The sequence below is a fragment of the Fundulus heteroclitus genome, chromosome 20, assembly GCF_011125445.2.
Source record: "Fundulus heteroclitus isolate FHET01 chromosome 20, MU-UCD_Fhet_4.1, whole genome shotgun sequence".
NCBI lineage: Eukaryota > Metazoa > Chordata > Actinopteri > Cyprinodontiformes > Fundulidae > Fundulus > Fundulus heteroclitus.
This window is the reverse complement of record NC_046380.1, coordinates 47,230,137-47,257,979: the sequence shown is the minus strand read 5'-3', so window position 1 is coordinate 47,257,979 and position 27,843 is coordinate 47,230,137. Positions and strand designations below refer to the sequence as shown.

The following is a 27,843-nucleotide window of genomic DNA, read 5'->3' as shown; positions in this document are numbered from 1 at the left end:
CGTGGTTAAATTAGCTTAACTAATTCAGAACAACATTTGACACGCGTTTCAACCCATTCACAATGCAAAGCACAAGTTAACCAGAACATTATTTTGAGAAAATAACATTAACTGATTTGTCCTGAAAATCATTTACTTCAGAATCGCTTGCCTTTGTTTATGCAATTCTACCTCTGGGCGCTAGCGGTCGCTTTAGCGATCGGTCGCTAACCTGGTTAAAGTCTAGTGTTATCAAAATTTGCCTTTAAAACCGGCATTAATATTCAATATTAATGCGGGAATAAGGCTCATAACACCATCGAAGGATGGCGGAGCCAAACGATTAAGCTTTGTGCTTTAAACAAACTCCTTTTGAAATATCCGGGACCGGATGTTAGCGAGGCTAATAGCATTAAGGCTAGCGTGAGCTACCTGTTAGCCCTTTGTTTAAAAGCACCACATGTCCAAACGAGTTACAAACATCTTCAAGTTCCTGAAATGAGAAAAGTAATCAGTTAGATTACTCCATTAATGAAAAAATAAAGCTGTTCCTCACACCGTTATTTTTTAATGCCCTTACTCGCAACACTGTATGTGACACGTGCCAAACATTTAGAGAAAAGAAAAGCAAAGGGCCTATGGTGGTTGTGGAAAGTCCAACAGCCCTATTGTTGTTAGTAGAAATGAAGTTTTCTTTTTCTGATTTTTATTTAACATTTAATTTTGGAATTAAAGACTATTTTGTGATAATCAAATACTACTCAATCTATCCTGAGATGGCTCTATTAGCAAACATATCACCAAATTGTTTCATAACACCTGCAAAATCAATAGTTTGTGAATCTGTAGACTTATCTCTTTAGTTATGGAGCACATCACATGTTTTGAGATCCAGGGAGCTACAGGAATATTGTAATCCTTCTATAATTACAGTATATGTCAGCAAGTTTCTCCTTGCTCATTAAAAAAAGTATTAAAAGCACGTGAGCCATTGCACCATGTTCATTAACACATCATGGTAGTCCATCAGACCCACTCAGAGGGATGTAATTGGTGGAACCCATTTGTGACCTTGGGCAGAGTGCAAGAGGTTGCTGCATTTTCAGTACAAGATGATGGGGCATAGCCACCATTGGGAGAGAAGAAGAGAGAAAGAAACCCATTGAGGATGAGAGAATTATGCCAATACCATCTTATTGTGTTCTGGCCCGCTGCCCAAGTGAACAACCCAATACTGAAATTAGTGAAGGTGACACATCAGCTAATTGCAACACTTGAATGACTTCAAGATCTTGTGGCATCATTGGCAGTAATTGTTATGAAGGAAATGTTCTTGTGTTAGTCAAAACTATGAAGTATGGCTGAAGCACAGACGAGTGCTCTACTCCTATTATGACAGATTATATTTTTGCCTCGATGAATTCTGGGTGTTCTTGACCTCACTCTAAGCTATAAACACTTCAGACTAACATGCCAAAAGTTTCCTCCAAAAAGCAGCAACTACGCACTTTAGTTTCAGACTAACCTAGACAAGATCCCTTTAGCATGTTATTGTAAGGGTCAATGAATGTAGTGTTCACATTGTTGTAATTTTTTTAAGAGCACTTGAAATTTATTGCTTTAGAGAGAAACCGACACCTTCTGTTTCAAGCTTTGACACGGGCAGAGACTATGCAATATCCAGATTATCTTTACTGAAAGTAGGTTGCAAAATGATTGTTAGACAGTTATTTCTGTTGAAGGCATCTCAGTCTCAAAATCTTTTCACTATGATTCTAATTAATTTGAGCTCAGAATAGGTCGGAAATGTTTTGGCTGTTTTAGTGTATGAGCCTTTTTGATGTTGCAAGTAGGACTAGGACAACACCTGTGGAGTAGTAGTGGACTAGTATACTAGAACGATGGTCCTAGGAAAGCTTCACTCTAGGGATTGTAAATGATGCCCCAACCTTTGATTCAGCAGGAGCAGTGTGGCTCTTACCTTGGCATTGTGTACTTGACATTTACCCTCATGGAATAGCTCAGAAGGTCATGGGAGATTGGTTGTGTGGTCCAAATGTGTTTTTTGGATCAAGAGCAGGATAATGAATGTGACCCTATTTTGTGGGCTCAACTACAGGGGTTTGGTACAGTATGCCACCTGGAACTCATAGGCAGAAGCTGTGTCTACATTTTCAGCATTAATTCAGTCTTGTTTCAAGAAATTTGCAATATGGCAGGGCTGTCGTGAAAGAAGGTTGTCATACTTGAATATCCCAGGGTCTCAAATATATTTGCGGATGAGTATGAGACCATGGTTCTTAACTGGATATGGTGGATTGCTTACTCTTGGTCAGCAGTCAGCGGTCACCCACAGCGTCAATTGGTGGAGTTCAAGAACCTTTTTACCAATTTCTTTGTAGAAAGAAGATGTAGCTGAAAATTGGGACTGGGAATTATAGTTATGGGGCCACTGCAGCAGCTTGTTACTTTGAGGAAAAAACTTAGATCGGGAAATTCAGAGCTTTCCTCTTGGACTGTCTTTGTTCTGACTCTTATGGTCTTAACAGATAGAGCAGCATGTCGGAAGGCCAGCTCTGTTCTAGGATACCCCCTTTACACATTGCATAAGGTGGGAAACAGAAGAATTCCAGAAAAAACAACATCAATATTGGACAATGTCTCCCACTCCATCCAGGAAGCTGTTTAGAACGGGACAGCTCCTTCAGTGACAGGCTTTGGTATCCTAGAACCACACAGGAGTTTTATCATGTTAGACATTATAATCATCACTGCTCCAAAAAAATCCCATATTCCCGTGAATAGTCTGTTGTTTCTTTTGGAATACTAAACAAACACATGTATAGTGCTTGCTTATATTTATATTTGGGCTGTCAGTTTTAACGCGTTATTAACGTGTTAACTTTGTTAGATCATAACGGCAAAAAACTTTTTTGACGCACTTTAATCGCGTTAATGTCCGCAGTGCTCTCTGGACTGTGTTTTTTTTTTTTTTACCCTTGCCACTTTCCTTAGTTCCAGGAATGCTAGAGACTGTAGCAAAACAGGCCCACGCTCACTGTTGCCAAGTCCGCTTATTTCATGTGACTTTGGGCTTCTTTTTTCTAAAGTTGCTTGTAAATTTCACGAGTTGCGTGTTACAGTTTTTTGGGCTTGTTTCTGAAAGTAAAATTGCTTATTTGGGCTCTGAAATAAGTGGTGCTGCTGCACTACAGACACAGTGAGTATAACCAGCTGAAATATCCCTCCGCCTCATAACGGGCTGGAGCGCATCCTGATATAGGAGCCGAGAGAGTAAAGGCAGAGGGAGCAATTCTGCCTGTATTTTCTGCAGTTTACTGTTGCATTAACCAATGATAACTGCTGAAAGTAGATTACTTGCTGCACATCACCATTTTGAGCAGAGATTGGTTCTGAAGATGAGTTTTTACACGCTGATAACATTGCAGAAACCCAACCCATAAACCGTACTTTAATGCTTATTAATTTATTGTCTTTGTATTTGACAAATTAAGGCTGAATCACATTGCCAAACGAAGTACCTGGAGTTACCTGCAATGTCAGCTATGAGCTCAGGATTAGATGTGTGTGTGAGAGAGTGAAAAAATGAATACAACTTGTGAGTTTATTAAAATGTAAAATTAGTATTACTTTATATGTAAAGGCTTAATACCGTGTCTATATTTGTTTAAGAGGCAAAAAAATATTTCGGCATGAAATATTTATTTATTTACACATTTGTTTACACACTGTGTAAAGATTAGGGCGTCGTTATTATTAGCGATTTAGCCATTTTTGGCCAGAGTTTAACATTTTATGGCACCAGGATGTTTTCATTCCAATTTTGAAAAGTGCTTGAAAATAAAAAATACAAATATTTTTTGTACAAGCATTTTTTTTTACTAGTGTTATTTATTGCAGAATTGCATAATAAAATGCCCAAATAGGCTTTAACACTTTCATAAAAAGATAAAATATGCGATTAATTTGCAATTAATCTTGAGTTAACTATTAAAATTATTTGATTAATAGTGATTAAAACTTTTAATCATTTGACAGCACTAATTTACACACACACACACACACACACACACACACACACACACACACACACACACACACATATATATATATATATTGACCTCATTGAATGGGTTTAGATATACATTTTTTGTAGTTTTGTATCTAGATTAATTTCTTTCCTTTACAAGTACAAAGCAACAGTTACATCTCTTCAGATTCTTAAGTAAGAGTGCATAAATTGTATTGGATGAATCACACATCATCAATAGCCTCTTATGGTCACAGTTTTGCAACAAATTATTCAAAACAAGTGGTGCAACAAGTCTTAGTTGTTTAATAGACAATTAGCTAATAAATAATTTTTGCTTCAACTGTTTCACTGCTTCAACAGTGGGGCACAAGTGGCACAGGAGCCAGGGAGATCATCCTGTTGCCGGTTCAAACCCCTACTCCAACCAGCTCAGTTGTTGTGTCATTGCGCAAGACACACATGCGCACAAACCTGCCTCTCAACAAACAAACATTTGAAGACTACTACTTGTTCAAGGAAAAAGAGTGTAGTAACATTGCTTCTGGTGATTAGTGTAAACATTAACGCTATTCTGATTTCTGACTGTATTTTGTTATTGTCTTAATGAGATCACACTATGTAAAGTGTTACATTCACTAAATGTCTCTATACTAAAACACATCTTTCTGGTGGGTAGTGTCAAACATTAAGGCTATGTTAATTGTAAATTATGACTATGGTCTTTTGATACAGTTGCTGTTATTAGTCACCACCATTCATTATTGTAATTGTAGTATTAATTAATAAAAATAGTGAAAATTTTTTTTTTTGGTTTTTCCCTTTCAGCACCTCAGTAAAACCTCTCCTCAAACCCTGGGTCTTCATCTGTTCCTCTGGCCACATAGACTGTGCACATTGCACCTGTCTTACAGAGTCATGTACACATGTTGGGGACTCTCCCGTTTAGAATTGAAGCTGCAGTGTTCATACGGGGACAGTGACTGATGCTCATCCTTTACATTATGCTTCAGAGCATTTTGCACAGGAATTCTGTTATAGCTGCTTGAATTTATACACCGGTAGCTTTTTGTATTATGCTTTAGGTTTAAGGTTATTACAGTGCCTCTGTTTACCGGTTTCCTTTATGAATTAAAGGCTCCCACATACTCGGGCATACTGTGTGCATACTTTGGCAGGGGACATTGAGTCTGAATGGACCATGTTCCGCGCCTCTATTGTTGAGGCGGCTAGTCGCAGCTGTAGCCACAAGGTCGTCGGTGCATGTCGCGACGGCAACCCTCACACACGCTGGTGGACACCAGCGATGAGGGAAGCCGTCAAGCTGAAGAAGGAGTCCTACCGGGCTTTTTTGGCCTGTGGGACTCTGGAAGCAGCTGATGTGTACCGGCAGTCGAAGCGGCAGGCGGCTCGGCTGGTCGGCGAGGAAAAAACAAGGGCGTGGGAAGAGTTCGGAGAGGCCATGGAGAAAGACTTCCGTACGGCTTCCAAGCGATTCTGGTCCACTATCCGGCGTCTCAGGAGGGGGAAGCAGTGCAGTACCAACACTGTTTACAGTGGGGGTGGTGTGCTGCTGACCTCGACCCGGGACGTCGTGTTTCGGTAGGCGGAATACTTCGAAGACCTCCTTAATCCCACCAACACGTCTTCCATTGCAGAAGCAGAGCCTGAGGACTCTGGGTCGGGTTCTCTCATCTCTGGTGCTGAGGTTGCCGAGGTTGTTAAAAAGCTCCTCGGTGGCAAGGCCCCGGGGGTGGATGAGATTCGCCCTGAGTACCTTAAGGCTCTGGATGTTGTGGGGCTGTGTTGGTTAACGCGGCTCTGCAACATTGCGTGGACATCAGGGGCAGTTCCCCTGGATTGGCAGACTGGGGTGGTGGTCCCCCTATTTAAAAAGGGGGACCGGAGGGTGTGTTCCAACTACAGAGGAATCACACTCTTAAGCCTCCCTGGTAAGGTCTATCCAGGGGTTCTGGAAAGGAGGGTCCGTCGGATAGTTAAATCTCGGATTCAGGAAGAGCAGTGTGGTTTTCGTCCTGGCCGTGGAACACTGGATCAGCTCTATACCCTCAGCAGGATCCTGGAGGGGGCATGGGAGTTTGCCCAACCAGTCTACATGTGTTTTGTGGATCTGGAGAAGGCATTCAACCGTGTCCCCCGAGGGATCCTGTGGGGGGTACTCCGGGAGTATGGAGTACCGGACCCTTTAATAAGGGCTGTCAGGTCTCTGTACGACCGGTGTCAGAGTCTGGTCCGCATTGCTGGCAGTAAGTAGGACTCGTTTCCGGTGAGAGTTGGACTCCGCCAAGGTTGCCCTTTGTCACCGATTCTGTTCATAACTTTTATGGACAGAATTTCTAGGCGCAGCCAAGGTGTTGAGGGGATCCGTTTTGGTGGCCTTAGGATTGCGTCTCTGCTATTCACGGATGTCGTGGTCCTATTGGCTTCATCAGGGTGTGATCTACAGCTTGGGCTAGAGCGGTTCGGAATCAGTGCCTCCAAATTAGAGACCATGGTCTTGAGCCGGAAAAGGGTAGAGTGCCTCCTCCGGGTTGGGGAGGATGTGCTGCCCCTAGTGGAGGAGTTCAAGTATCTCGGGGTCTTGTTCATGAATGAGGGGAAGATGGAGCGGGAGATCGACAGGCGGATTGGTGCAGCGTCTGCTGTGAAGCGGGCGCTGTACCGATCCGTTGTGGTGAAGAGAGAGCTGAGCCAAAAGGCGAAGCTCTCGATTTACCGGTCGATCTACGTTCCTACCCTCATCTATGGTCACGAGCTTTGGGTCGTGACCGAAAGAACGAGATCCCGGATACAAGCGGCTGAAATGAGTTTTCTCCGTAGTGTGTCTGGGCTCTCCCTTAGAGATAAGGTGAGGAGCTCAGTCATCCGGGGAGGACTCAGAGTAGAGCCGCTGCTCCTCCACGTCGAGAGGAGCCAGTTGAGGTGGTTGGGCATCTGGTCAGGATGCCTCCTGGACGCCTCCCTGGTGAGGTGTTCCGGGCACGTCCCACCGGGAGGAGACCTAGGGGAAGACCCAGGAAACGCTGGAGGGACTATGTCTCTCGGCTGGCCTGGGAACACCTTGGGAGTTGGCCCAAGTGGCTGGGGAGAGGGGCGTCTGGGCCTCCCCACTGAAGCTGCTACCCCCGCGACCCGGCTGCGGATAAGCGGAAGACAATGGAGGGACAACAGATTTAGAAACCATGATCCATGCCTGAAGGAAATAAAATTAAAAAAAGACACTACAGCTTTCTAAATGCAGACAGGCATGCTGCAGCAGGCAGTTTCTCTCTGCCTTCTGCCTTCTACCTTCTCCCTCCCCCCGCATATCAAATCCAAAGAACACCACGCTGAATCAACGCAGCGAATATCCAATTTCAAACCGATAAAAATCATTTAACTGCAGTCAAGAGTCTGTGGTTTTGCGCTTGCGATTGTTGTTCTCACCATGGCTAAGTCAAAAACCTTCTCATAAAGCTCTAAAACTTAACTCTGTCAGTCTCGTCTCCCCTCTCCGTTTCTGCCGTTTTATACATCATAGTTTGTTTACTTTTTACGCTTTACTGTTTCTCACAGATTTATTTAAAGTGCTAATGTGACACAATCATACTTAACAGCAGAGCACACAACACTGACGGCTGGAAGTGGGGCTTAAAGCCACAGCTCTAGCAGTTAGCGGGTCAGTGGAAATGCCAAAGGCAAAGTGGCGAGGCGAGTAGAGCAAAGAAGAGCGGTGCTGCGCTTGTTCACATTTGCTCAAATTGTCTCTTCCATGCAGTCACACATCTGATCCAAATAAAGAGCTGCTGCTGGAAGTTTTGAGGTCTTTTAACATGTGGAGAACAGCCAGAAGGAAACATAAACTCAAAAGCATTGTTCGGAGGAACTTTCGCATGCAGACATACATGAAAAACTAAATTCTTAACGGTGCTAATGTTAAGCTAAAAGTATGACACAGATGTTTGAGAGCAACATAGAAAGGTCAGAAAGCTTTTAAATCTATGACAGTGAAGAAGTAACCCTCCCGGACATCATAAGCTAATACTAGTTAGCTTATGTTGCAGCAAAACAACACACTAACAATGAGCACAACAGGTTAATAGCAACCCTCTGCTAACCTTACTGTGGAAACACACTGGTTTTCGTCCAGAGGTCTGTGAAAGTCACAATTTTCTTGGTTGATAACATCTGAACACCTCTTTTACCAATCTGAAAATAATTACCAGTCACCACGATACTTTTATATTCCCTTAAGCGGAAAAGACCTCAAAGAAGGTGCATAGTGTTATAAAAATAAAAACTGATTGATATTAAATGCACAGAAGTCCCAGCAGAGGTAAAACAACCTGAAGATTTTTTTTAATCAGTGTTTTGCTGAAAAAATCTCAATGGGACATGTCATGAGGGAAAAATAAAAACCACTAAAGCTGTTGAAATACACCATCCATGTATCTAATAACATGTTGTGTTAAAATGTCTGATAAAAACCTAATCTGTAATTTTAGCTAAAAACAAGACCTTATAAAGCAGCAAGTTATTGCCTTTTGAATTTGTTTTTAATCTCTTCCTACATTTTTTTTCTTTTGTACGCTAAATGTTTTTTCCATCTGAAGCTCTGAGAGCTCTAAGGGCAAACCAGGTCAAGGTGGCATCCGGCTCATAGTTGCTGTGACCACCATTCCTGGCTCATCAGTCACGCCTGTCAGACAACGTGTCAGCATGTATGTGCCCTTCTCCATCAGGTGCCTGTGCGCATAGATGCAGTTGATGAAGGATAGGATGAATGAGGTGGGCTGGGAAAACCCATAATTTAAAGTTTGTTGCTCACCTACTTTGTTTTTTTTTCTCTTTCTTTAAAGTGAATCTTCTTGACACGACAACGATAACCGGAGACTGGGGCTGGCTGACCTATCCATCCCATGGGGTAAGAATAAGTTGAAAAGATTTTTGGAAATAGTTCCTTGCTGAATGATTCCCTTGAGCTCTATTTTACATGTGGTGGTACAACCACATGTAAAACCACATTTTACCTGTGTTTTATGAGATAGACCAACACATGCATGTAAATGTGCAGTGCATAATTTTGACACGGAATGAAAGCAGTACATGGTTTTTAATTTTTTCCCTCCCTAAATACAAAAAAGGTGATCTTGGAATAAAACCTTCAAGTGTTTGCAAGACCTAAGACTGGTACAGAGCTTAACCTTCCATTAGAACAAACACCCTAAACATAAACCCATTTGAGATCACAGCATATTAATTTGTTAAAGTGGCTCTGATTGTAGTAAATCATAATGAATCTATCGTCCCAATTTTGTGCTACTATGTTTAGGTCCGTTACATAAAGTGCATGTATTTTTGTGGTTGTATTATAACAAAAATGGGAAAAACGTCACTGATGTATGTGCACCTGTGCTTCACTTCTGCCTCTGACATATATATAATAATAACAATAAAAATAATATTTACTCCTACATCCTTATCACTCTGCTCATTGCATTATTATCTCAAATTGTTTGTTTGTTTATCGTGCGTTGAAATGTGTTTTCTATACTGCATACTATTTGATTTTTATTACTGCATTATTGTGTTATTGTATTAATGTATAAGTAAACACATTGTGAGCATTGTACAATCCAGAGTCAATTTCCTTGTATGTGTACACATATGTGGCAGATGAAGCTGATTCTCATTCTGATATTTAATAGTTCTGTAGGTCACTGTAAATAAATACTGTAAAACTTGTGATACTCTGATCAGTGGTGTCCAACTGTGCTCCTCAAGAGATAGTGTCCAACATGTTTTAAATGTCTCTATGCTCTAATTCATCTGACTAGGGCCGAGTACACACATAGCTGGATATCTGGGAAAAATGTATAACTTTCACAATGAAACTCCATCACTAAAAACGCTTAAATCTGAAAACTTAGTTTTTGAGTCTGCAAAATGGAGTTTTAGGGTCTGGCGCATCACAGTCTGCGACAAATAATGAGGCACTGACATCACATGTTTACTACTGTAAAGTAACCATACGTGGAACGTTGTAAACATTATAGTTGGTTAAGATGCTTTTTGCTTGTTTGTTTTACAAGCCAAACTGCTCCAATATGTTGCAAAGGAGAAAAAGTGCTTGGAGGTCAGCTGGTTTACACCAATTCTCTCTCCCAATACAGATGCACAATGCAGTTCAATCTGGAGAGACTCACACAGACAAAAAAGGGACAATTAAAGAGATTTATTGACATAAATTAGAAAAGTTATTTGGCGCTAGGACCCCTGCAGAAGACAGGACAGCTACAAATGTCTATGACTTTGGATGTTCATTTTAGGATTAGGATTAGTGAAGTCTTCCCTCCTGGGGTCCGGACACTGGTGGTGGAGGCCAGAGGAGAGAAAGAGACCGGTGATGCCTGAGAGCACAAAGGAGTAGATGGGGTGGAGGAGAGTCAAAGCTCAGCTAAAGAGTAGGTGAATCCATGGATGTAGGGCCTTATAAGCAGTCCTGTGGAATGATAGGATGAGGACTTGATGCAGATCGGCTGGTGCGTGGACACAAGACCAGGTGATCAGTGGAAACAGGTGGACCGGGGAGTGAGTCTTCCAGCTTGAACTTTGGTCTAAACTGAATTTCAATGTTGCCATTCTCTTAAAGGATTCTGACTGGCTGACAGGTTTTAGTATGGAGGTATATTACCCCCATTCAACACTCAGTGGTGAATTTATATGGGTTTGTGTGGATTACCATTTTTCTAAAAATGATCCTATGTGTAAAATATTATTTTAAAAACAATATGGAGGAGATATATTCATTTTTATAAACACTACACATGGACAAGGCCTATGATAGCACAATTATATGTATAACAGGTTCTGCATGTGGCGAGAAATGAATGGGTCATTTTATTCAATTGTGTTGAACCACGAAACAAAATGTGCAAGACTCTACACCTTGATTACACCACTGGCCAAGATTTTAAAAATAAATTATTTAAACTTGATATTAAAATTATGTGACAATGCACTAATAATGCCACCTGTCAGAGAAAAAAAAAGAATAATATCACCTTTAAAAAGGCAACATGTTCTGGTTTTATTTAGCCTGAGCTATGTATGTCTTCCTTATCAATTGTGCCTATGACATGGGATTTAGATTTAACACTGACACCACAGACTAATTACATGCAGCAACCAGACACCAACATGCAGCACATCCACTTCAAACAGCAGCTCAGACATCCCTCACAGCACCCTCCACGTCTTGGCAGCTTGGTGCAAGTCGCGGTCGGGGAGTGAGAAAAAGACAGAGTAAAAGGATGAAAGCGAGAGAACGAGGTGATGGCGAGGGCACAGCGTCGCTGCATTAGCATATTGTAATGCCAAATGATGACGCCTGGGGTGATGAATTTGGACCCTAGCTGCGATCTTTGGAGCAACACGATGCCACCCTGTCCCTGACTCCCTTGGCTGTCAGTAGAGTGGTAGGAACATTTACATCACCTCCAGCCTTGACAACAGAAGGTGGTGTGATTGAATGGTGGCCAGGAGAAACAGATGGATTGTCTTTCAAGTCCTGGGAGAAGAGCTGGAAGAATTGGATTAGAGGTTTGAGCAAAATGACTCATTCAGTGTGAAATTGGAGTGAGAGGTGAATCCCCTACACCCTGAAATGGCCCATGTGACAACGGCTAGATTACATAAACTCAGACTGTTGTTTCTTTATCTAATTGGTTCAGTATACCAGAAACAGTTACTTGTTTGTTCGTGAGAGACCGTTTTCATGCTCTGAGTTTCTACACATGAAAAGCTTGACTGAGTGGATTAGGAGTGGGAGCAGAGCTTTGTGGTTTCACGGCTCAGTTACATAAGGTATGTCTTCGGTTGAAGAGGAAGATGTGAAGAAGGGAAAAGCATCTCTATTATATTTAATACTTGGGCCAAAGAAAATGCACAGAAGAGAAAATCTGTTCTATATTAACAATAAAGGAATATCTGAACAGAAATTTTCTAATTCATCATAGTTAATTAAAAGTAAGGATTAGGAGAAGTATGTTGTACTACTTTTAACAGCAACTCAAGAACAATAGAATAGGGGAGTTGAACACTATGAAGTTTCACGGTTTTAAAACAACATAGAGTATTTCTCAGCAAAGCGAAGCCTGCCTCACGGAGCACTATCCAGTCAGTGTCTTCATATTACTTGATGATGTAATAACCCTTGAAATAACATATGATGTAATAACTCCTGTCTGTTACTATGAGGCTTGTATATGAGTTTGGGTGCTTTAAGCTTGACACCCTGTTGTATTTATGTTTGGCACTTTTATTTTGAAGTAGGAAAATAAGTTGTTCTTGATTACCTTGTTGTGTTGTTATAGCTGGATAAAAAGCCAGCCAGACTGATAGAAACTATGTTACTATGACTGGCTAACTATTTGGCTGTTAACACTTAATTCAAGCCTGCTCCTAGTCTGCCCTAGTATCCTTTTGCCACAAAGCCTGTGTGATGTTATTTTCATCATCAGTACCTGCCCAGTAGGGTCCACCAGGAGACTCTTCAGATGTCCAAGTGCAGACACATTTTTGTGTCTGCAGTCCCTATACACTCTGGTAGGAACAATAATAACTTCCGTAAGAGGATGGCATCAAATACACAGCAGATGATGAAAACAATAGTCAAACCATTAGGAGGAGAAAAAAAACCCAACCACAACAACAACAAAGATTGTTTTAAAGAAATACAGTGTGGAGAAATGACTTATTTTCCTTGTGTGGATAACTTATGACTCAGGGACAACAAGAATACAAAAGATACATTGATACTCTGGTAAGATATCCCTTCATTTTTTTCTTTTCAGTTTTTTGGACAGTTTATAAATTACTCCTTTAATGGGATAAGAGCAAGGGTGAAAGTAAGCTGGTGCGGTCAGGCATTGTGTACCACTAAAATAATTTAAGCCGGAGTACCGGTGAGAGGGGAGAGTGGCAGCAAGCTAAAGCCTATATTCAGAACAGCTGGACGTTGGATCCAAAAATAGATCCACTACTGCAGTCTGAAGCACCACAATCTGTTTATAAGTTTTGTTCTTATTTATTCTGCATTGTTTCTAAACTATATGTGCTGTGTTTCTGTGCCTCAATGCTCTTACCCAGAGCCATAGAGAGAAAGAGTTGCGACACTCTTTGATGTCACCGCCAGGGCAGTCACGTGGTTCATGTAGACCGCTATAGTTCCAAAACATACGCTGGCTGTCATGTTCTTCTATGGGACAGACAGCAGCGATTGCGTTATTTAATGGTAAATTTATATATAAACATACACCCTACTACCTTTTCAGCTGTTATTGCATGATTACATATTTGTTAATTTCAGTCTTCCATTTTGAGAGGCAGGGTGACAACGAAAAGCTGTATATTACTTAGATACGTTTTAAATTTTTGGAGGGAAAAGCTTATGTTCATGTTCGTATGGACAGGAGTACAGGCTACAACGGCTCTAACTTAACTGTCTGATTAATTAACATTTTAAAGCTCATTATGGCTTATGATAATTTTTTGTGTGGAATAATTTGTATTCCTACATGCAATCCAACTAAACAGCCCTTTCAAGGGTGTAATTAAACAAACCTTATTTCTACTAGCATCAGATACACAGTACTCAGCTGACTGGCTAACACTGCCAGGTTCAGCAGATACAACCTAAAAAAAAACGTCCTAGTCAACCTTGATGATCCTAGTAATTTAACATCAATAACTTACTTAATAAAAGATGTCAGAGATTCACTAATGAACTTCATAATTTCTGGTGTAGCGATACCTTCTTCACAGCTGGCAAAGCCGAGATAACTAAGTAGCAGGCAATGACTGAAAATCGGTTGTCTACCAAGTTAACAATATATATATAAATTGCACTGTGAATATACAAATAAATATAAGCATATGCACCATAAAGGGCCTATTTATATAATAAACAGAGTTGACAATTCAAAAGAGGTAGCTATTTAATCAATTTACGCCTGGATATAACGTTAGTGCAACCTTTACAGAGGACGAAGTCAAGCTAACAAACTAGCAGGCAATCGGTGGTCTACCAAGGTAAAACATATATATAATTACGCTGTGTACATACAAATAAAGATCAGTATATGCATCATAAAGGACCTCTGATAAAATATAGACAGTTGACAATTCAAAACAGGTACCTATTTAATCAACTTACCTCAGAAGTTACTCGACAGTCAGCAATGGAAGTGAATGATGTCCAACGCCATAGAATGGCTTTTTGGAACTACGCGAGGCTGCATACCCCGGAAGTAGGTGGCAGGCAAAAAGCGTACAACGGAGTCCAGTGGGAGTGTTGCAACTCTTTCTCTCTATGGCTCTGCTCTTACCTACTTCTCCTATCCCTTCTCTCAGACCCAGGGGCTCTTATCAGCGTCCAGCCTTCAAAACATGAACTACTATGTTTAATGTCCTTCCGCCCGTAGCAAAATGTCCTAAATAAAATCAATAGAGAGTTAGTAGTTGTGTTTTGTGCTATTTTGTTCAATCTTACCGACATAGAATGAGCGGTTCTGCAATGGGTTGCTAGGTTGCCTTGCACTTGATTTAGGTGCGCATAATTTAGTGATATGTAATTTAGGTGCGTAATTTTTAGGGGCATTTTGAGGGACTCTGCTCAGATCCCTCATTCTTCCTCTTCCCTCTAAAGGAGCCTTTTACAGTCTTTTTTTAGACCCATTTTCCCACTGTTTATTTCCCAATGGAAAAAGAACAGGAAAAAAAACTGCCCACCTCACCACTTCAACACAGTAGATTAAATTATGCTGGGACTGGACAATCAACTCCCAAATAGAGTTTTTTTTTTCCTACTGTCACTAGGAAACAGTGAGGCGCAGAGCTGCTCCTATATTCATAGAATCTGGGATTACTATTCATAAAGCAATTTCCTAATTGCTTTCTGCCTTAAGACTATTAAGAAATCCTACTTAAAGGACAGGGACTTTTTTGTATCAGTAGGTAACTTTACATCAGAGATGACAAAAATCACATGTGGGGTTCCCCAAGGGTCCATCCTGGGTCCCCTCCTATTCAATATCTACATGCTCCCTCTAGCTCAGATAATAAAAAATAACAACATCAGCTACCATAACTATGCAGACGACACACAGTTTTACATCACCATGTCACCAGGTGACTATGAACCAGTTCAAGAACTGAGTAAATGCCTAGAAGAAATCAATGCCTGGATGTGTCAAAACTTTCTTCAATTGAATAAAAAGAAAACTGAAGTAATAATATTTGGACCAATAGAGGAGAGATCAAAAGTTAGCACACAGCTTCAGCTGCTTCAGCTAGAAACCACTAATCAGGCCCGAAATCTGGGTGTAGTGATGGACCTCCAAAAGCATCTAAAGACAGTTACAAGGTCGGCTTTCTACCACCTGAGGAACATTTCCAGGATTAAAGGACTAATGTCTCAGAAGGATCTGGAAAAACTAATCCATGCGTTTATATTTAGTAGAATTGATTACTGCAACAGTGTTTTCACAGGTCTGCCTAAAAAGTGGACCAGACAGCTGCAGCTGATCCAGAACGCTGCTGCCCGCGTCCTCACTAAGACTAAGAAAGTAGAGCACATAACCCCAGTTCTAAAGTCCTTACACTGGCTCCCTGTATCTCAGAGGATAGACTTTAAAATCCTTCTGTTAGTCTATAAATCCCTGAATTAGCACCTACATACATCACAGACTTGTTATCAGTGTATCAACCCTCCAGACCACTCAGGTCTTCTGGCTCCAGCCTGCTCTGCATACCTGGAACACGAACCAAACACGGAGAAGCAGCATTTAGTTCCTATGCTCCACTTATCTGGAACAAACTTCCAGAAAAATGTAAAAGTGCGGAAAGCCTAAGTTAATTTAAATCGAGATTAAAAACACATTTGTTTAGAATTGCCTTTGAATGTTCCAGTTAAACTGTTTTACTGTTTTTAATGTTCTTTTTTGTTTCTACATTCTATCCCTACTTACTTTTATTCCTATATTTTAATCATGTAAAGCACTTTGCATTGTCTCTGTACTGAATTGTGCTATATAAATAAATTTGCCTTGCCTTGCCTTGCCTAATTAGTGGGCTAAAAGTGCAGCTGAATATAATGATTCTGTCAACTCGGACAACAAAGACAACACCTGCTTGGAGAACAACTTCAAACTCAACCTTTGGCTTGCGTAATTACACACTAGAGCGCCCTGCGCAACTATAATGTCTGGTAAGGGCAGAGACTGAGATGATAAACCTGTCACTATGAAAGGTGACTAAAAAGGTTAGGAAACTACAGTCTAGAAGTCCATGGAGCTGAAAAGAGGGGGGAAATCAGCAGCTGAATCGTGCTGAGGGGAAAATGCCGGACTTGATTAAACTCAGCCTCAAACAAGGTAATAAGCCTAGATTGATAAACAAACCCGTAGATTAATGATAATTGTGGGTGTTTTCATTCCCGGGAAGTGAATCTGATAATTCAGATTGTGGCTTTTATAATCAACTACATTATTTTCTGAGTCAGGGGGAAAAAGATTGTTTTGTTGTTGAGCTGTTTTTGAAGAACATCTGTTTGCAAAACAACCACATTAACTCCTTTTTAAAAACTATTAATATTCTCACTCAACATTGTTTACATAGCGCATTCAAATAAAACTCAGTTGCCCTGCGAGCTTTATACACCCTAAACACTAGTAATTCAAAACAGCATAAAAAGTTAAAGCCAGAAAATATGATGAAATGTAAAATCAAATGCAGATACACAAAAACAAAGACTAAAACATACCATATTCTCAAGTCTTACACTCAGGTCTGTAGCAGTCTGTGTCAGATACTGACTTTAAGGTCCTGATCAACACTGATGTTAGAGCCATCAATGTGCTCAACCAACATACACTCAGTCTCTTTATTGTTCTGGTGTAGGAAGTTTGTAGACATCCATGATTTCTGCAATAATTTCAAGAAGTTTATTTGCAAAGCAAATATTTTCCTTTTTTATGTCATAAAGTCTGACTGTTGTCTGCCTAAAACAAGAAGGCTAAACCATGTTTTCTTATAACTGACCCCAATGAGACAGGGTAAAAAGAGAAGAGGAAGAGGCCAAGAATGGAGCCTTGAGTCACTCCCCATGAGTGGCACTCTTTAATAAAATAAAATTAAAAAGCACTTTTGGTGTGTCCTGGCTTTCTGATGGATGATGGCTTTGACACGCTGCCATGGTTTATTGGATGGATCCAGAAGGTTCTCCGCCATGCTCGTGGCACTATGATAGACTAGAGCAGGTGTGCCCAATATGTCGATCGTGAAGAGGGTGTGGGTAGATTGCATGATATCAACACTGTAGGGGATAAATTTTAGGCTATAATCTATCTGCACTGTGACATTTGTCCTGATTGACATACAGGGAAGCCAATCTGGCGTCACTTGGTTCGGCCCCCTGTGCATGCTCATTAAACCATACTAACTTGTTATGTTCCTGTGAGCCTACCTGGCCTAGAATTTATTTACAATGACATTTAAGCAAAGGTATAAAAATTGGTGCTGTACCTGGCCCTCGTTGGAAGCCTAAAACCTACCACTTCCATAAGGAATGTGAATTTTTTTTTCACTGTCACATTCTAAGTGCGTTTGCCTCATCTGTCAGTGTTCCAATTCTATTCCAAAGAAAGGAAATGTAGAGCGTCATTTTCGGACTATTCATAAAAACTACAGCATTTGATTTCCCCTGAAGAGCGATCTGAGAAAGACAAAGGTGAAATAACTAAAATCCCAGTTGTCTGGACAGCAGTCATTTTTCTCACATCTGCCCACAAAAGCGAAGTCAGCCACCAAAGCATCATTTCGGATGAGTCACTTAATTGTTAAGCACAAGAAGTCCTTTCAAGATAGAGAGATGATACAAGAGACATTTGTTGAAGCCACTGATTCCTTGTTCCAGGACGTTAAAAACCAATCAGGAATATTATCTTCAATCAAAGCTCTCCAGCTATCAAGGAATACAGTTACACGGCACTCTGTGTAATGATTTGTGTATAGATGAACCCAGAGTTCAACCAGATGCAGTCGTAATTCTTTTTTGTGGAGTTTATTGAAGGAATGGTGAGGGGAAAAACAGGCAAACAGACAGGATCCAGGCTGGCAGATATTCCAACATCAAACGGCTAGGCAGACTCAAAAAACAAAGAACAGGTCAGGCAAGACAGGAATACAGGAGGGCTCTTACCAACGGACGAGAGAGGTGATTGTGAAGTCCCGGCAACAAACAGAAAACTAAGAGGGGTTTAAATAGGCGGGCAGACACAATAGCAGGGAGGGACTAATTAACCAAAACCAGGTGGAACTAATTAAGGGAGCAAACAGGACAAATCTAAGAATAAAAATAAACCTAAGCAGAACAAACTAAAGACAGAAGAACAGGCTAAGACTAAAAGTGATAACACGGTAAACCAAAACATTACACCAACAAAACGAGGATCCAGACAAGACACAAATCAAAACAGCAAAATAATCAAAGACAGGAGAAAAACAAAAACATAAACCAGAACTATATGACTATCAGAATATTACAGAGCCCCCCCCCCCCCCCTCAAGGGCGGATTCCAGACGCCTTCCAACGTGTACGAACAGAACAAAAAAGAAAAAAAAATAAATCAGCCCGGGCGGGAGGAGGGGGTTCCTGGAAGGAGGGCCAGGGTCTGATACAGAAAATATTTAATAAAGTCCAAAACGAAAGTCCAAACAAAAACAACCCAGACAGGGCGGACTAAAACCAACAGACATGTTCCAAACAAAAGGGTCTCTAGACTCAAAAGTCTGGTGGACGTCCCGGAAGACGACCCCGGTGTGACAGACGTTCCGGTGGGCGTCCAGGAGGACGACCCCGGCGTGACAGATATTCCGGCGGGCGTCCAGGAGGACGGCCCCGGCGAGAAAGGATCTCCGGCGGACGGGCCCGGCGTGACAGACGTTCCGGCGGGCGTCCAGGAGGACGGCCCCGGCGTGACAGGTTCTCCGGCGGACATCCCCGGCGTGACAGGTTCTCCGGCGGACGGCCAGGAGGCTGTCTGCGGATCAGGGCGACAGGAGACCGTCGGCGGAGCAGGAACCTCGGAGGCTGGCGGCGGGGCCTGGAGAGGGAGAAAACAGAGCCTGGCGCCGGATTACAGGCTAAGGGCGGCGGTGCCAGGTTACTGGCTACAGGTGCGGGAGCCTGGCTACAGACGACTGATGCGGGAGCCTGGCTACAGGCGACTGGTGCAGGAGCCTGGCTACAGGCGACGGTGGAAAGAGCCTGGCTACAGGCGACGGAGGAAAGAGCCTGGCTACAGGCGACTAAAGAAGGAGCCTGGCTACAGGTGACTAAAGAAGGAGCCTGGCTACAGGCGGCTGAATGAGAGCCTGGCTACAGGCGACTGAAGGGGAAACCTGGCTACAGGCGACTGAAGGGGGAGCCTGGCTACAGGCGACTGAAGGGGAAACCTGGCTACAGGCGACTGAAGGGGGAGCCTGGCTACAGGCTGCTAAGGTGGGAGCCTGGCTACAGGCTGCTAAGGTGGGAGCCTGGCTACAGGCTGCTAAGGTGGGAGCCTGGCTACAGGCTGCTAAGGTGGGAGCCTGGCTACAGGCTGCTAAGGTGGGAGCTTGGCTACAGGCTGCTAAGGTGGGAGCCTGGCTACAGGCTACTTAGGTGGGAGCCTGGCTACAGGCTGCTAAGGTGGGAGCCTGGCTACAGGCTGCTAAGGTGGGAGCCTGGCTACAGGCTGCTAAGGTGAGAGCCTGGCTACAGGCTGCTAAGGTGGGAGCCTGGCTGCAGGCATCAGGAGGCCCCGGACTACAGGCTTCAGGAGGGCCCGGGCTACAGGCTTCAGGAGGTCCTGGGCTACAGGCTTCAGGAGGCCCCGGGCTACAGGCTTCAGGAGGCCCCGGGCTACAGGCTTCAGGAGGGCCCGGGTTACAGGCTTCAGGAGGGCCCGGGCTACAGGCTTCAGGAGGCCCCGGGCCACAGGCGTCAGGAGGCAACGTCAGACCCTTCGCAACCAACAGTCTTAGGACCAGCTGCTGGAGGGTCTCAGAAAGTGACATCCAATAAAGTCTTTCCCAAAGTTGGCAGTCCATGAGGGCAATAAGGGGTCTAGACTTGCACACAACTCCGAGAGGCTCAAAGACTCCAGGAGACCACAGTTGCTGCATCCTCTTCGGAGGCCCAGGGTGCCCGAAGAACGAAGGATGCCCCTGGATTCCCGCCTCACTGGTCAGCGACGGACCCCTCTGGGTTCCTACATCACATGTCGGTGACGGACCCCCCTGGGTTCCCATGTCACATGTCGGCGACGGACCCCCCTGGGTTCCCACGTCGCAGGTCAGTGACGGACCCGTCTGGGTTCCCACGTCACGTGTTGGAGGAGGCAGGACCTCCTGACCCCCCTCACCGGACTTGGGCGAAGGCAGATCCTCCTGGACCCCCTCTCGTGACTTGGGCGGACAGACTCTGGGACAGACTCAGGAGCCGAGGCGTCGGCCAGACCCTGTGGGACAGACTCAGGAGCCGAGGCGTCGGCCAGACCCTGTGGGACAGACTCAGGAGCCGAGGCGTCGGCCAGACCCTGTGGGACAGACTCAGGAGCCGAGGCGTCGGCCAGACCCTCTGGGACAGACTCAGGAGCCGAGGCGTCGGCCAGACCCTCGGGGACAGACTCAGGAGCCGAGGCGTCGGCCAGACCCTCGGGGACAGACTCAGGAGCCGAGGCGTCAGCCAGACCTTCGGGGACAGACTCAGGAGCCGAGGCGTCGGCCAGACCCTCGGGGACAGACTCAGGTCGGCTGTAGAAAGCCTTGAGTGCTGACCTGTAATGCCCCTCCACCTCTTTTAATTTCCTCTCCAGCTCCTCTGAATACTGGAGAAAAAGAGCCTCCCTGAGACGCTTGATTATGGGGGCAAAAGTTCTGATTTTATTCTACAAAGCCAGACAATCAGAGTCACGGTCACCAGCGGGGGGAGCTGTGGGCCCCTTGGCTCTGGGAGGCGAGGAAACCCCGTCCGCTAGACCGGAAGTGGATCGAGGCTGGGAGTCGCCAGTCGGGTGAGGCCGGACTAGCTCATCAGGCGGCTGCCTGCCTATAGTGGACGGATGACTAGCGGGCGAGCGCTTCTTTCTTCGGCAGCGAGCCTGCGGGCCTTGCTGGAGGGTAGATGCTTCCTGACAAGACACGACCGCTGTAGCAGATGGCGGTCTCGGCGGCTCCTCGTAAGAAGCGGGAAGCTGCACCGGTTCCGGGAAAAGGTCCGGACGGATCTCCCGCACCACATCTGCGTGAACCTCAAGAAAAAAATCTGAGTCTGGACAGGCACGCTCCGAGGAGGACAGATGGGAGGCTTGAGGTGAGTGAGCAGCGAGCGCCGGCATGCTAGAAGGATTACCGGGCTCGCGCAGCATAGCAGCTCCTGATCGGAGAAAGCGTCTTAGTGAACGGTTCATCTTACTGGCCGGGACTTACTGTAATGATTTGTGTATAGATGAACCCAGAGTTCAACCAGACGCAGTCGTAATCCTTTTTTGTAGAGTTTATTGAAGGAATGGTAAGGGGAAAAACAGGCAAACAGACAGGATCCAGGCTGGCGGATATTCCAACATCAAACGGCTAGGCAGACTCAAAAAACAAAGAACAGGTCAGGCAAGACAAGAATACAGGAGGGCTCTTACCAACGGACGAGAGAGGTGATTGTGAAGTCCCGGCAACAAACAGAAAACTAAGAGGGGTTTAAATAGGCGGGCAGACACAATAGCAGGGAGGGACTAATTAACCAAAACCAGGTGGAACTAATTAAGGGAGCAAACAGGACAAATCTAAGAATAAAAATAAACCTAAGCAGAACAAACTAAAGACAGAAGAACAGGCTAAGACTAAAAGTGATAACACGGTAAACCAAAACATTACACCAACAAAACGAGGATCCAGACAAGACACAAATCAAAACAGCAAAATAATCAAAGACAGGAGAAAAACAAAAACATAAACCAGAACTATAATCGGAATATTACACTCTGAGGCCATAGCTGAGGGTTTGACCCAGCAACTTTGGAAGGATATTGCAGACTGAGAGTGTTTTTTGTTGCAATTAGATTAGTCAAAAGATGTGTGACAAAGCCCAGTTGTGTTTTTTTATTCAGATGGTGTTTTTTGACATGAATGCAACAGAGGAGCTGTTGAAAGTACTGCCCATGAAAGGTCACCATGCTGAACGAACTTGATGTAGAGCTGCAAGGAAGAGACAAAACTGTGATTGATATGATAAGCGCAGTTAAGGCTTTCAAAAGAAAGATGCAAAACCTGTTCAATTCTTGAGAAAGTAGTTGCTAATCAAGTATGTGAAGATTTACAAAGTAATTGTAATGTAATGACCTACTTGAAAAAAATTCAGTCAGGCTTCAGAGCTCACCATAGCACCGAAACAGCTCTTGGGAACGTCACTAATGATATTCTCATGGCCTCAGACAATGGACTTGTGTCAGTACTTGTCCTCAGTGCTGCATTCAATACAGTTGATCACAATATTCTCCTAGAAAGACTTGAACATACCGTAGGGATTAAGGAAAAGCATTAGGCTGATTTAAATGTTATCTTTGTGACAGATTCCAGTTTGTTCATGTTAATAATAAATCTTCTTCAAACTCTGGGGTCACTTTTGGAGTACCACAGGGTTCAGTCCTTGGACCCCTTCTCTTTACCAATTAGCGTGTGACTAATTTCCACTGTTATGCTGATGATATTTATCCATAAATTCTGATGAATCCAATCAGTTACTTCGACTGCAGTCATGTCTTGATGATGAAAAATATGCTGCTCTAACTCTGCGAAGGGTCTTGTTATACAACAATAGACTGTCCCTCCAGATTAGGTAGGATTCCTCAGCGCCATTTTCTCTCCAATTTCCTAACATTGTGCTTCAAGGAACGCAGCTCTGAATTAAACCAAGGAGCCAGCTTCCTGTGAATAATCACCTTCTTTTTCAAGGGAGCTACATTGTCTAATGCAGAACGCAATGACGAAGTCATACCGTTTACAAAGACATCTATTTGTGAATTGGAAGAAACAACATTGCTGCCATCTACAGGGCATTTCTGCAATATGGAGGATATTAAAAAGGGGACAGACTCTTTAAGTTTTGATACAGCATTATCCGATAAAGATCTACTATAATGGAACCCTCTTTTGGGGGTGGAGAACTCAGTTAGATTAAACTCAAATGTTATTAAAAAATGATCAGATAGGACAGGGTTGTGAGGAAATACTGTTAATTCTTCACAATCAATGCCATATGTCAGCACAAGGTCTAAAGTATGTAGCCAAGAGTGCGTAGGTTTATGCACATTTTGAGCAAAACCAATTGAATCTAGGATAGTTTTAAAAGGCTACACTAAGGTTATCACATTCTGTGTCAACATGGATGTTAAAATCACCCACTATAATAACCTTATCAGTATTTAACACCAAATCAGATAAGAAATCTGACAACTCATCCAAAAACTGAGTGTAAGGGCCTGGTGGACGATACAAAACAACAAACAGAAGAGGTTTTATTGCTTTGCAGCTTGGATGAGGGAAACTGAGGGTTAAATGTTCAAAAGAACTGTAGTTATTAATTGGCCTGGGACTAATTAATAAATCAGACTGAAAGATGGTTGCCACTCCTCCTCCTCTTCCCACAGATCTGGGAATGTGGAAATTTGAATAACTGGAGGGAGTTGACTCATTTATACTAACGTAGTCCTCTTGTAGCCAGGTTTCTGTGAGACAAAACAAATCAATCTGTTTATCAGAAATCAATTTGTTAACTAACAAAGTCTTTGGAGGGAGAGACCTTATATTTAATAGACCACATTTAATTGTTTTATTTTTAGATTCAAGGTGAACCGTATTGATTTTTATTAGGTTTTTATGATTTATTCCTATTAGATAAGTTTTTGATCTGTTAAGTTTTGGCCGTGGGAAAGACACCGTCTCAATAGGATAATGGATGGGTAACAGTACAGAAGCTGCAGAGAGGTGTGTTAAACTACGGCTCTGCTTCCTGGTCTGGACCCTGGGTTGTCAGCATTTAGGAGAACTAATAAATCCGGCCAGATTTCTAGAAAGAAGAGCAGCACCATCCAAAGTGGGATGGATGCCGTCTCTCCGGATCAGACCAGGTTTTCCCCAGAAAGTTCTCCAGTTATCGATGTAGCCCACGTCATTTTCAGGACACCACCTAGACAACCAGCGGTTCAATGATGACATGCGGCTAAACATGTCATCAGTGGTCAGATCAGGCAGGGGACCAGAGAAAATTATGGAGTCCGACATTGTTTCAGCAAACTCACACACCGAAGCAACACCAACTTTAGTGACCTCCGATCGGCGTGACCGGGTGTCATTACCGCCAGCGTGAATAACAATCTTACTGTATTTACGCTTATCCTTAGCCAGCAGTTTTAGGTAAGATACTATGTCGCCCGTTCTGGCCCCTGGCAGGCATTTAACTATGGTCCCTGGTTTCTTTAGTGCCACGTTTCTGACTATTAAGCTCCCAATCACCAGGATCGGCTTCTCAGTGGGTGTGTCGCTGAGCGGGGAAAATATTGTTAGAAACGCAGACGGGTTGGTGGTGAACTGGGGGCTGAAATCTAGAGCTATGCTTCCTACGAACCGTCACCCAGCCGGCCTGCTTACCCGGCTGCTCGGGTGCTTCTGGAGGACCACTAAGTGAACTAACACTAGGTCTATGCGGCTCCGCGCTAGCAGAGGGGCGGCTATCAGCTGATCTTTCCATAGCACGGAGACGGGTCTCTAATTCTGACACCCTCGCCTCCAAAGCTACAAAAACACTACATTTATTACAAGTACCATTATCACTAAAGGAGGCAGAGGAATAGCTAAACATCTGACACAGAGAGCAGGAGATAAGGGGAGACTTAGTCAGAGACGGAGAAGCTGAAGTAATAGTAGGAGAGGAAGCCATTGTGGAGCTAAAGCTAGGCTAGGCTAAAGCTAGGCTAGCGCCCTTCTACCACGCCAAGAGAGCAAACCGTGAAACACGAGGAGTTCCCAAGCGTGATGTGCAGCAACAGAAAATGTTTTAAAAGTGCTTATGTGTTAGAAACAGATGTTACAGCAAAGAGATTAAAGATAAAAGCGAGAGAATCTGGAGCAACAAACCGTTGCTCACGCAGTGAAAACAGGAAGTGATACAATACGCCTTACCGCAAAGTGACGTCACCCATTCCTTTTCCAATAGCTTTAAAAACATTATTTATCATAATTGAGAACAATAACAGACTTATAATACTCCTCTGCAGAATTCCATTTTCTACTATATATTTTCCTGAGATCACTTCACCAATTCTAACTTGTATTTTCCTATTTGTTAAAAAGTCTTTAATTCAATTAAATATTTTCCCTTTAATACCTAATATGTATAATTTAATTAATAATCCCTCAACCCACTTTTTCACTAAGTCGACTTATCATTCTATATCAAATTTGATCTTTACCTGTGTCAGGATGCAGCTTGTAGGCTGCATGCTGAGCCTCCCTCCCTCTCTCTCTTTCCTGCGCAGCCTGATTGGTTCCACCTGTCAGGCTGCAATTACCTCTGATCTGTTGCCACCTGTGTTCTCCTCTTTTTAAACTCACCTCATTCTGCTCTCGTCGCCGGTCCGTAGTGTTCACTCCTGCTCTGTCTCTGCCAGTATCCTGTGTCAGCTCAGTTTTTGTTGCAGTCAGCCTGAAGACGTTGCTTCAACTTGGTTTTTGTTCAAGTCGATTTCCTAAGACTCTGCTCTGCTCCATCGGAAGTTCTTGATTCCTGTCCTCGTCTCCTGTGCTGTTCCACATTCTCAAGTTCCTGAGCCGCTCCACGTTCTCAAGTTCCGCAGCTATTTCCGCGGTCTCAAGTTCTGCAGCTGCTCGACGGTCAAGTACCGCAGCTGTCCCACGGTTTCAAGTCCTCCGCTCCAGAGTTTCCTGCCGGTCAGTCACCCATTACTCCTCCTGTCAGCCAGCTTCTGCACCCTTCATCTCCGTCCATAAAAGACTCTGGTTCCTCTCGTCATCTATCTTCCATCCTGTTCAATAAACTCACTTCAAGAACTAGCTCTGTGTGTGCGTGCTGTGTCCGGTGGACGATGTGCATCATTCAGTTCGGCTTTTGTAAACTCAACATTCAATGAATTATTTGTTTATTCAGCACTCTAATAAATCTTTATATTTACGTTTTGTATTTTCTCTTCATTTTCATCCCTCTTTACTTATATTACTGTGAATTTTACTAAATGTTCTTGCCAATATTTCAAATTTATCTACATCTTTTATTATGTTTATATTATCTATTTTTAATATAGGATATTAAAACTCTCTCCTTATGCCATTCATTCTTTTAATTGTTTTCCAATTTTTTCTATTTTTGTGTCTTTCCCTATTGTGCTACAAAAATTTCTCCAATATTCTCTTTTTGCATTCTTAATAGTTCTCCTTACCATTGCTTGCTTTCTTTTATAAATCAGTTAAATTCTTATAAATTGGATTACCCTATAGTAACTTAAATGCTTTATTTCTTAACTTTATTGCTTCTTTACATTCATTTGTCCACCATGATACCATTTTCTTATAATTTTTAAACCCTGCTTTCTTTATAGAATTATCTGCTGCTTCCATGATTATCTTACACATTTTTAAATTTACATCATTTATATCCATTCTCATATCTACTTTTCCCAAGTTTATTTGACTCAAGTATCTATATTTAATCCAGTCTGCCTTTATTAAAATTAAGTTTTTTATTGACCTTTATATTCTTATTATTTAAATATAATCCTACTCATATTGTTATGGGATAATGATCACTACCTATTGTTGAATTTTTATCAATGAACCACTCACATATACCAGCTAATACATTTGAGACAATTGTTAAATCCAAAACTGATTCCATCCCTGTTCTTACATTGATTCTTGTTCCCCTCCCATCTTTAATACATACAAGATTTTTCATTTCCATTAATTCTTCAATAACTTGTCCATTTTTATCATTACACTTACCCCACAATGTACCATATGCATTAAAATGATGGACCAAGCGCAGCAGGTCTTGGTGATATCACAGTAAATTGGGCAAAAGTCTGGACTATTTCTGCCCTGCGATGGACTGGCGACCTGTCCAGGTTGTACCCCGCCTCTCTCCCATTGACGGCTGGAGATAGACACCGGCACCCCTCCGGACCCCAGCAGGGATAAGCGTGTTAGAAAATGAATGATGGATGGTCTGGGCTATTTCTTTTTACTTGCCATAAGGATCTTTGCCAACTGGCGCCAGAAAAAGCTATTATTGGGCTTTCTTCGTCTGGAAACAAATGTTTACAACCCTTTACGGGCGCAGCCATGATGACGTGGTTAAACGCTCAGCTGACAATACAGCGATCTGATTGGCTGAGCAGCAAATATCGAATCACGTGACCTCTTGGACCGGAGTGCCACAGTTTAGATTTTTTTATCAGCTATAACTTATTAATGTGTGAGTGAAAATGTGGGAACATTGGTGTTTTGAGATCACTGCTATGTGTAGCAACTTATCCAAGTGGAAGAAAGTTGCCCCCTGACAGTTCATACGAAAAGTCATCCTACAGATTCTGGCCCACGGCCTAATTATATCCTTTAATCACAAAATCTAATATTGTTTTTAACCATGTTTGCTGAACACAAATAATTTCTTGTTGATCTTTAAGACTGTCAATATAACCTTT

At 42.8% G+C, this 27,843-nt stretch overlaps 1 protein-coding gene across 4 annotated transcripts in view; it reads left to right on the top strand.

Moving 5' to 3' along the window:
• The window catches only part of epha8 (eph receptor A8), a 348,864-nt gene that overhangs the window by 92,217 nt on the left and 228,804 nt on the right, over positions 1-27,843 (top strand). For all 4 annotated transcript variants that reach the window (XM_036151370.1, XM_036151369.1, XM_036151372.1 and 1 more), the window contains exon 2: positions 8,890-8,954. In XM_036151370.1, coding sequence (XP_036007263.1) covers positions 8,890-8,954 — 65 coding nt within the window. The remainder of the gene's footprint in view (positions 1-8,889; positions 8,955-27,843) is intronic.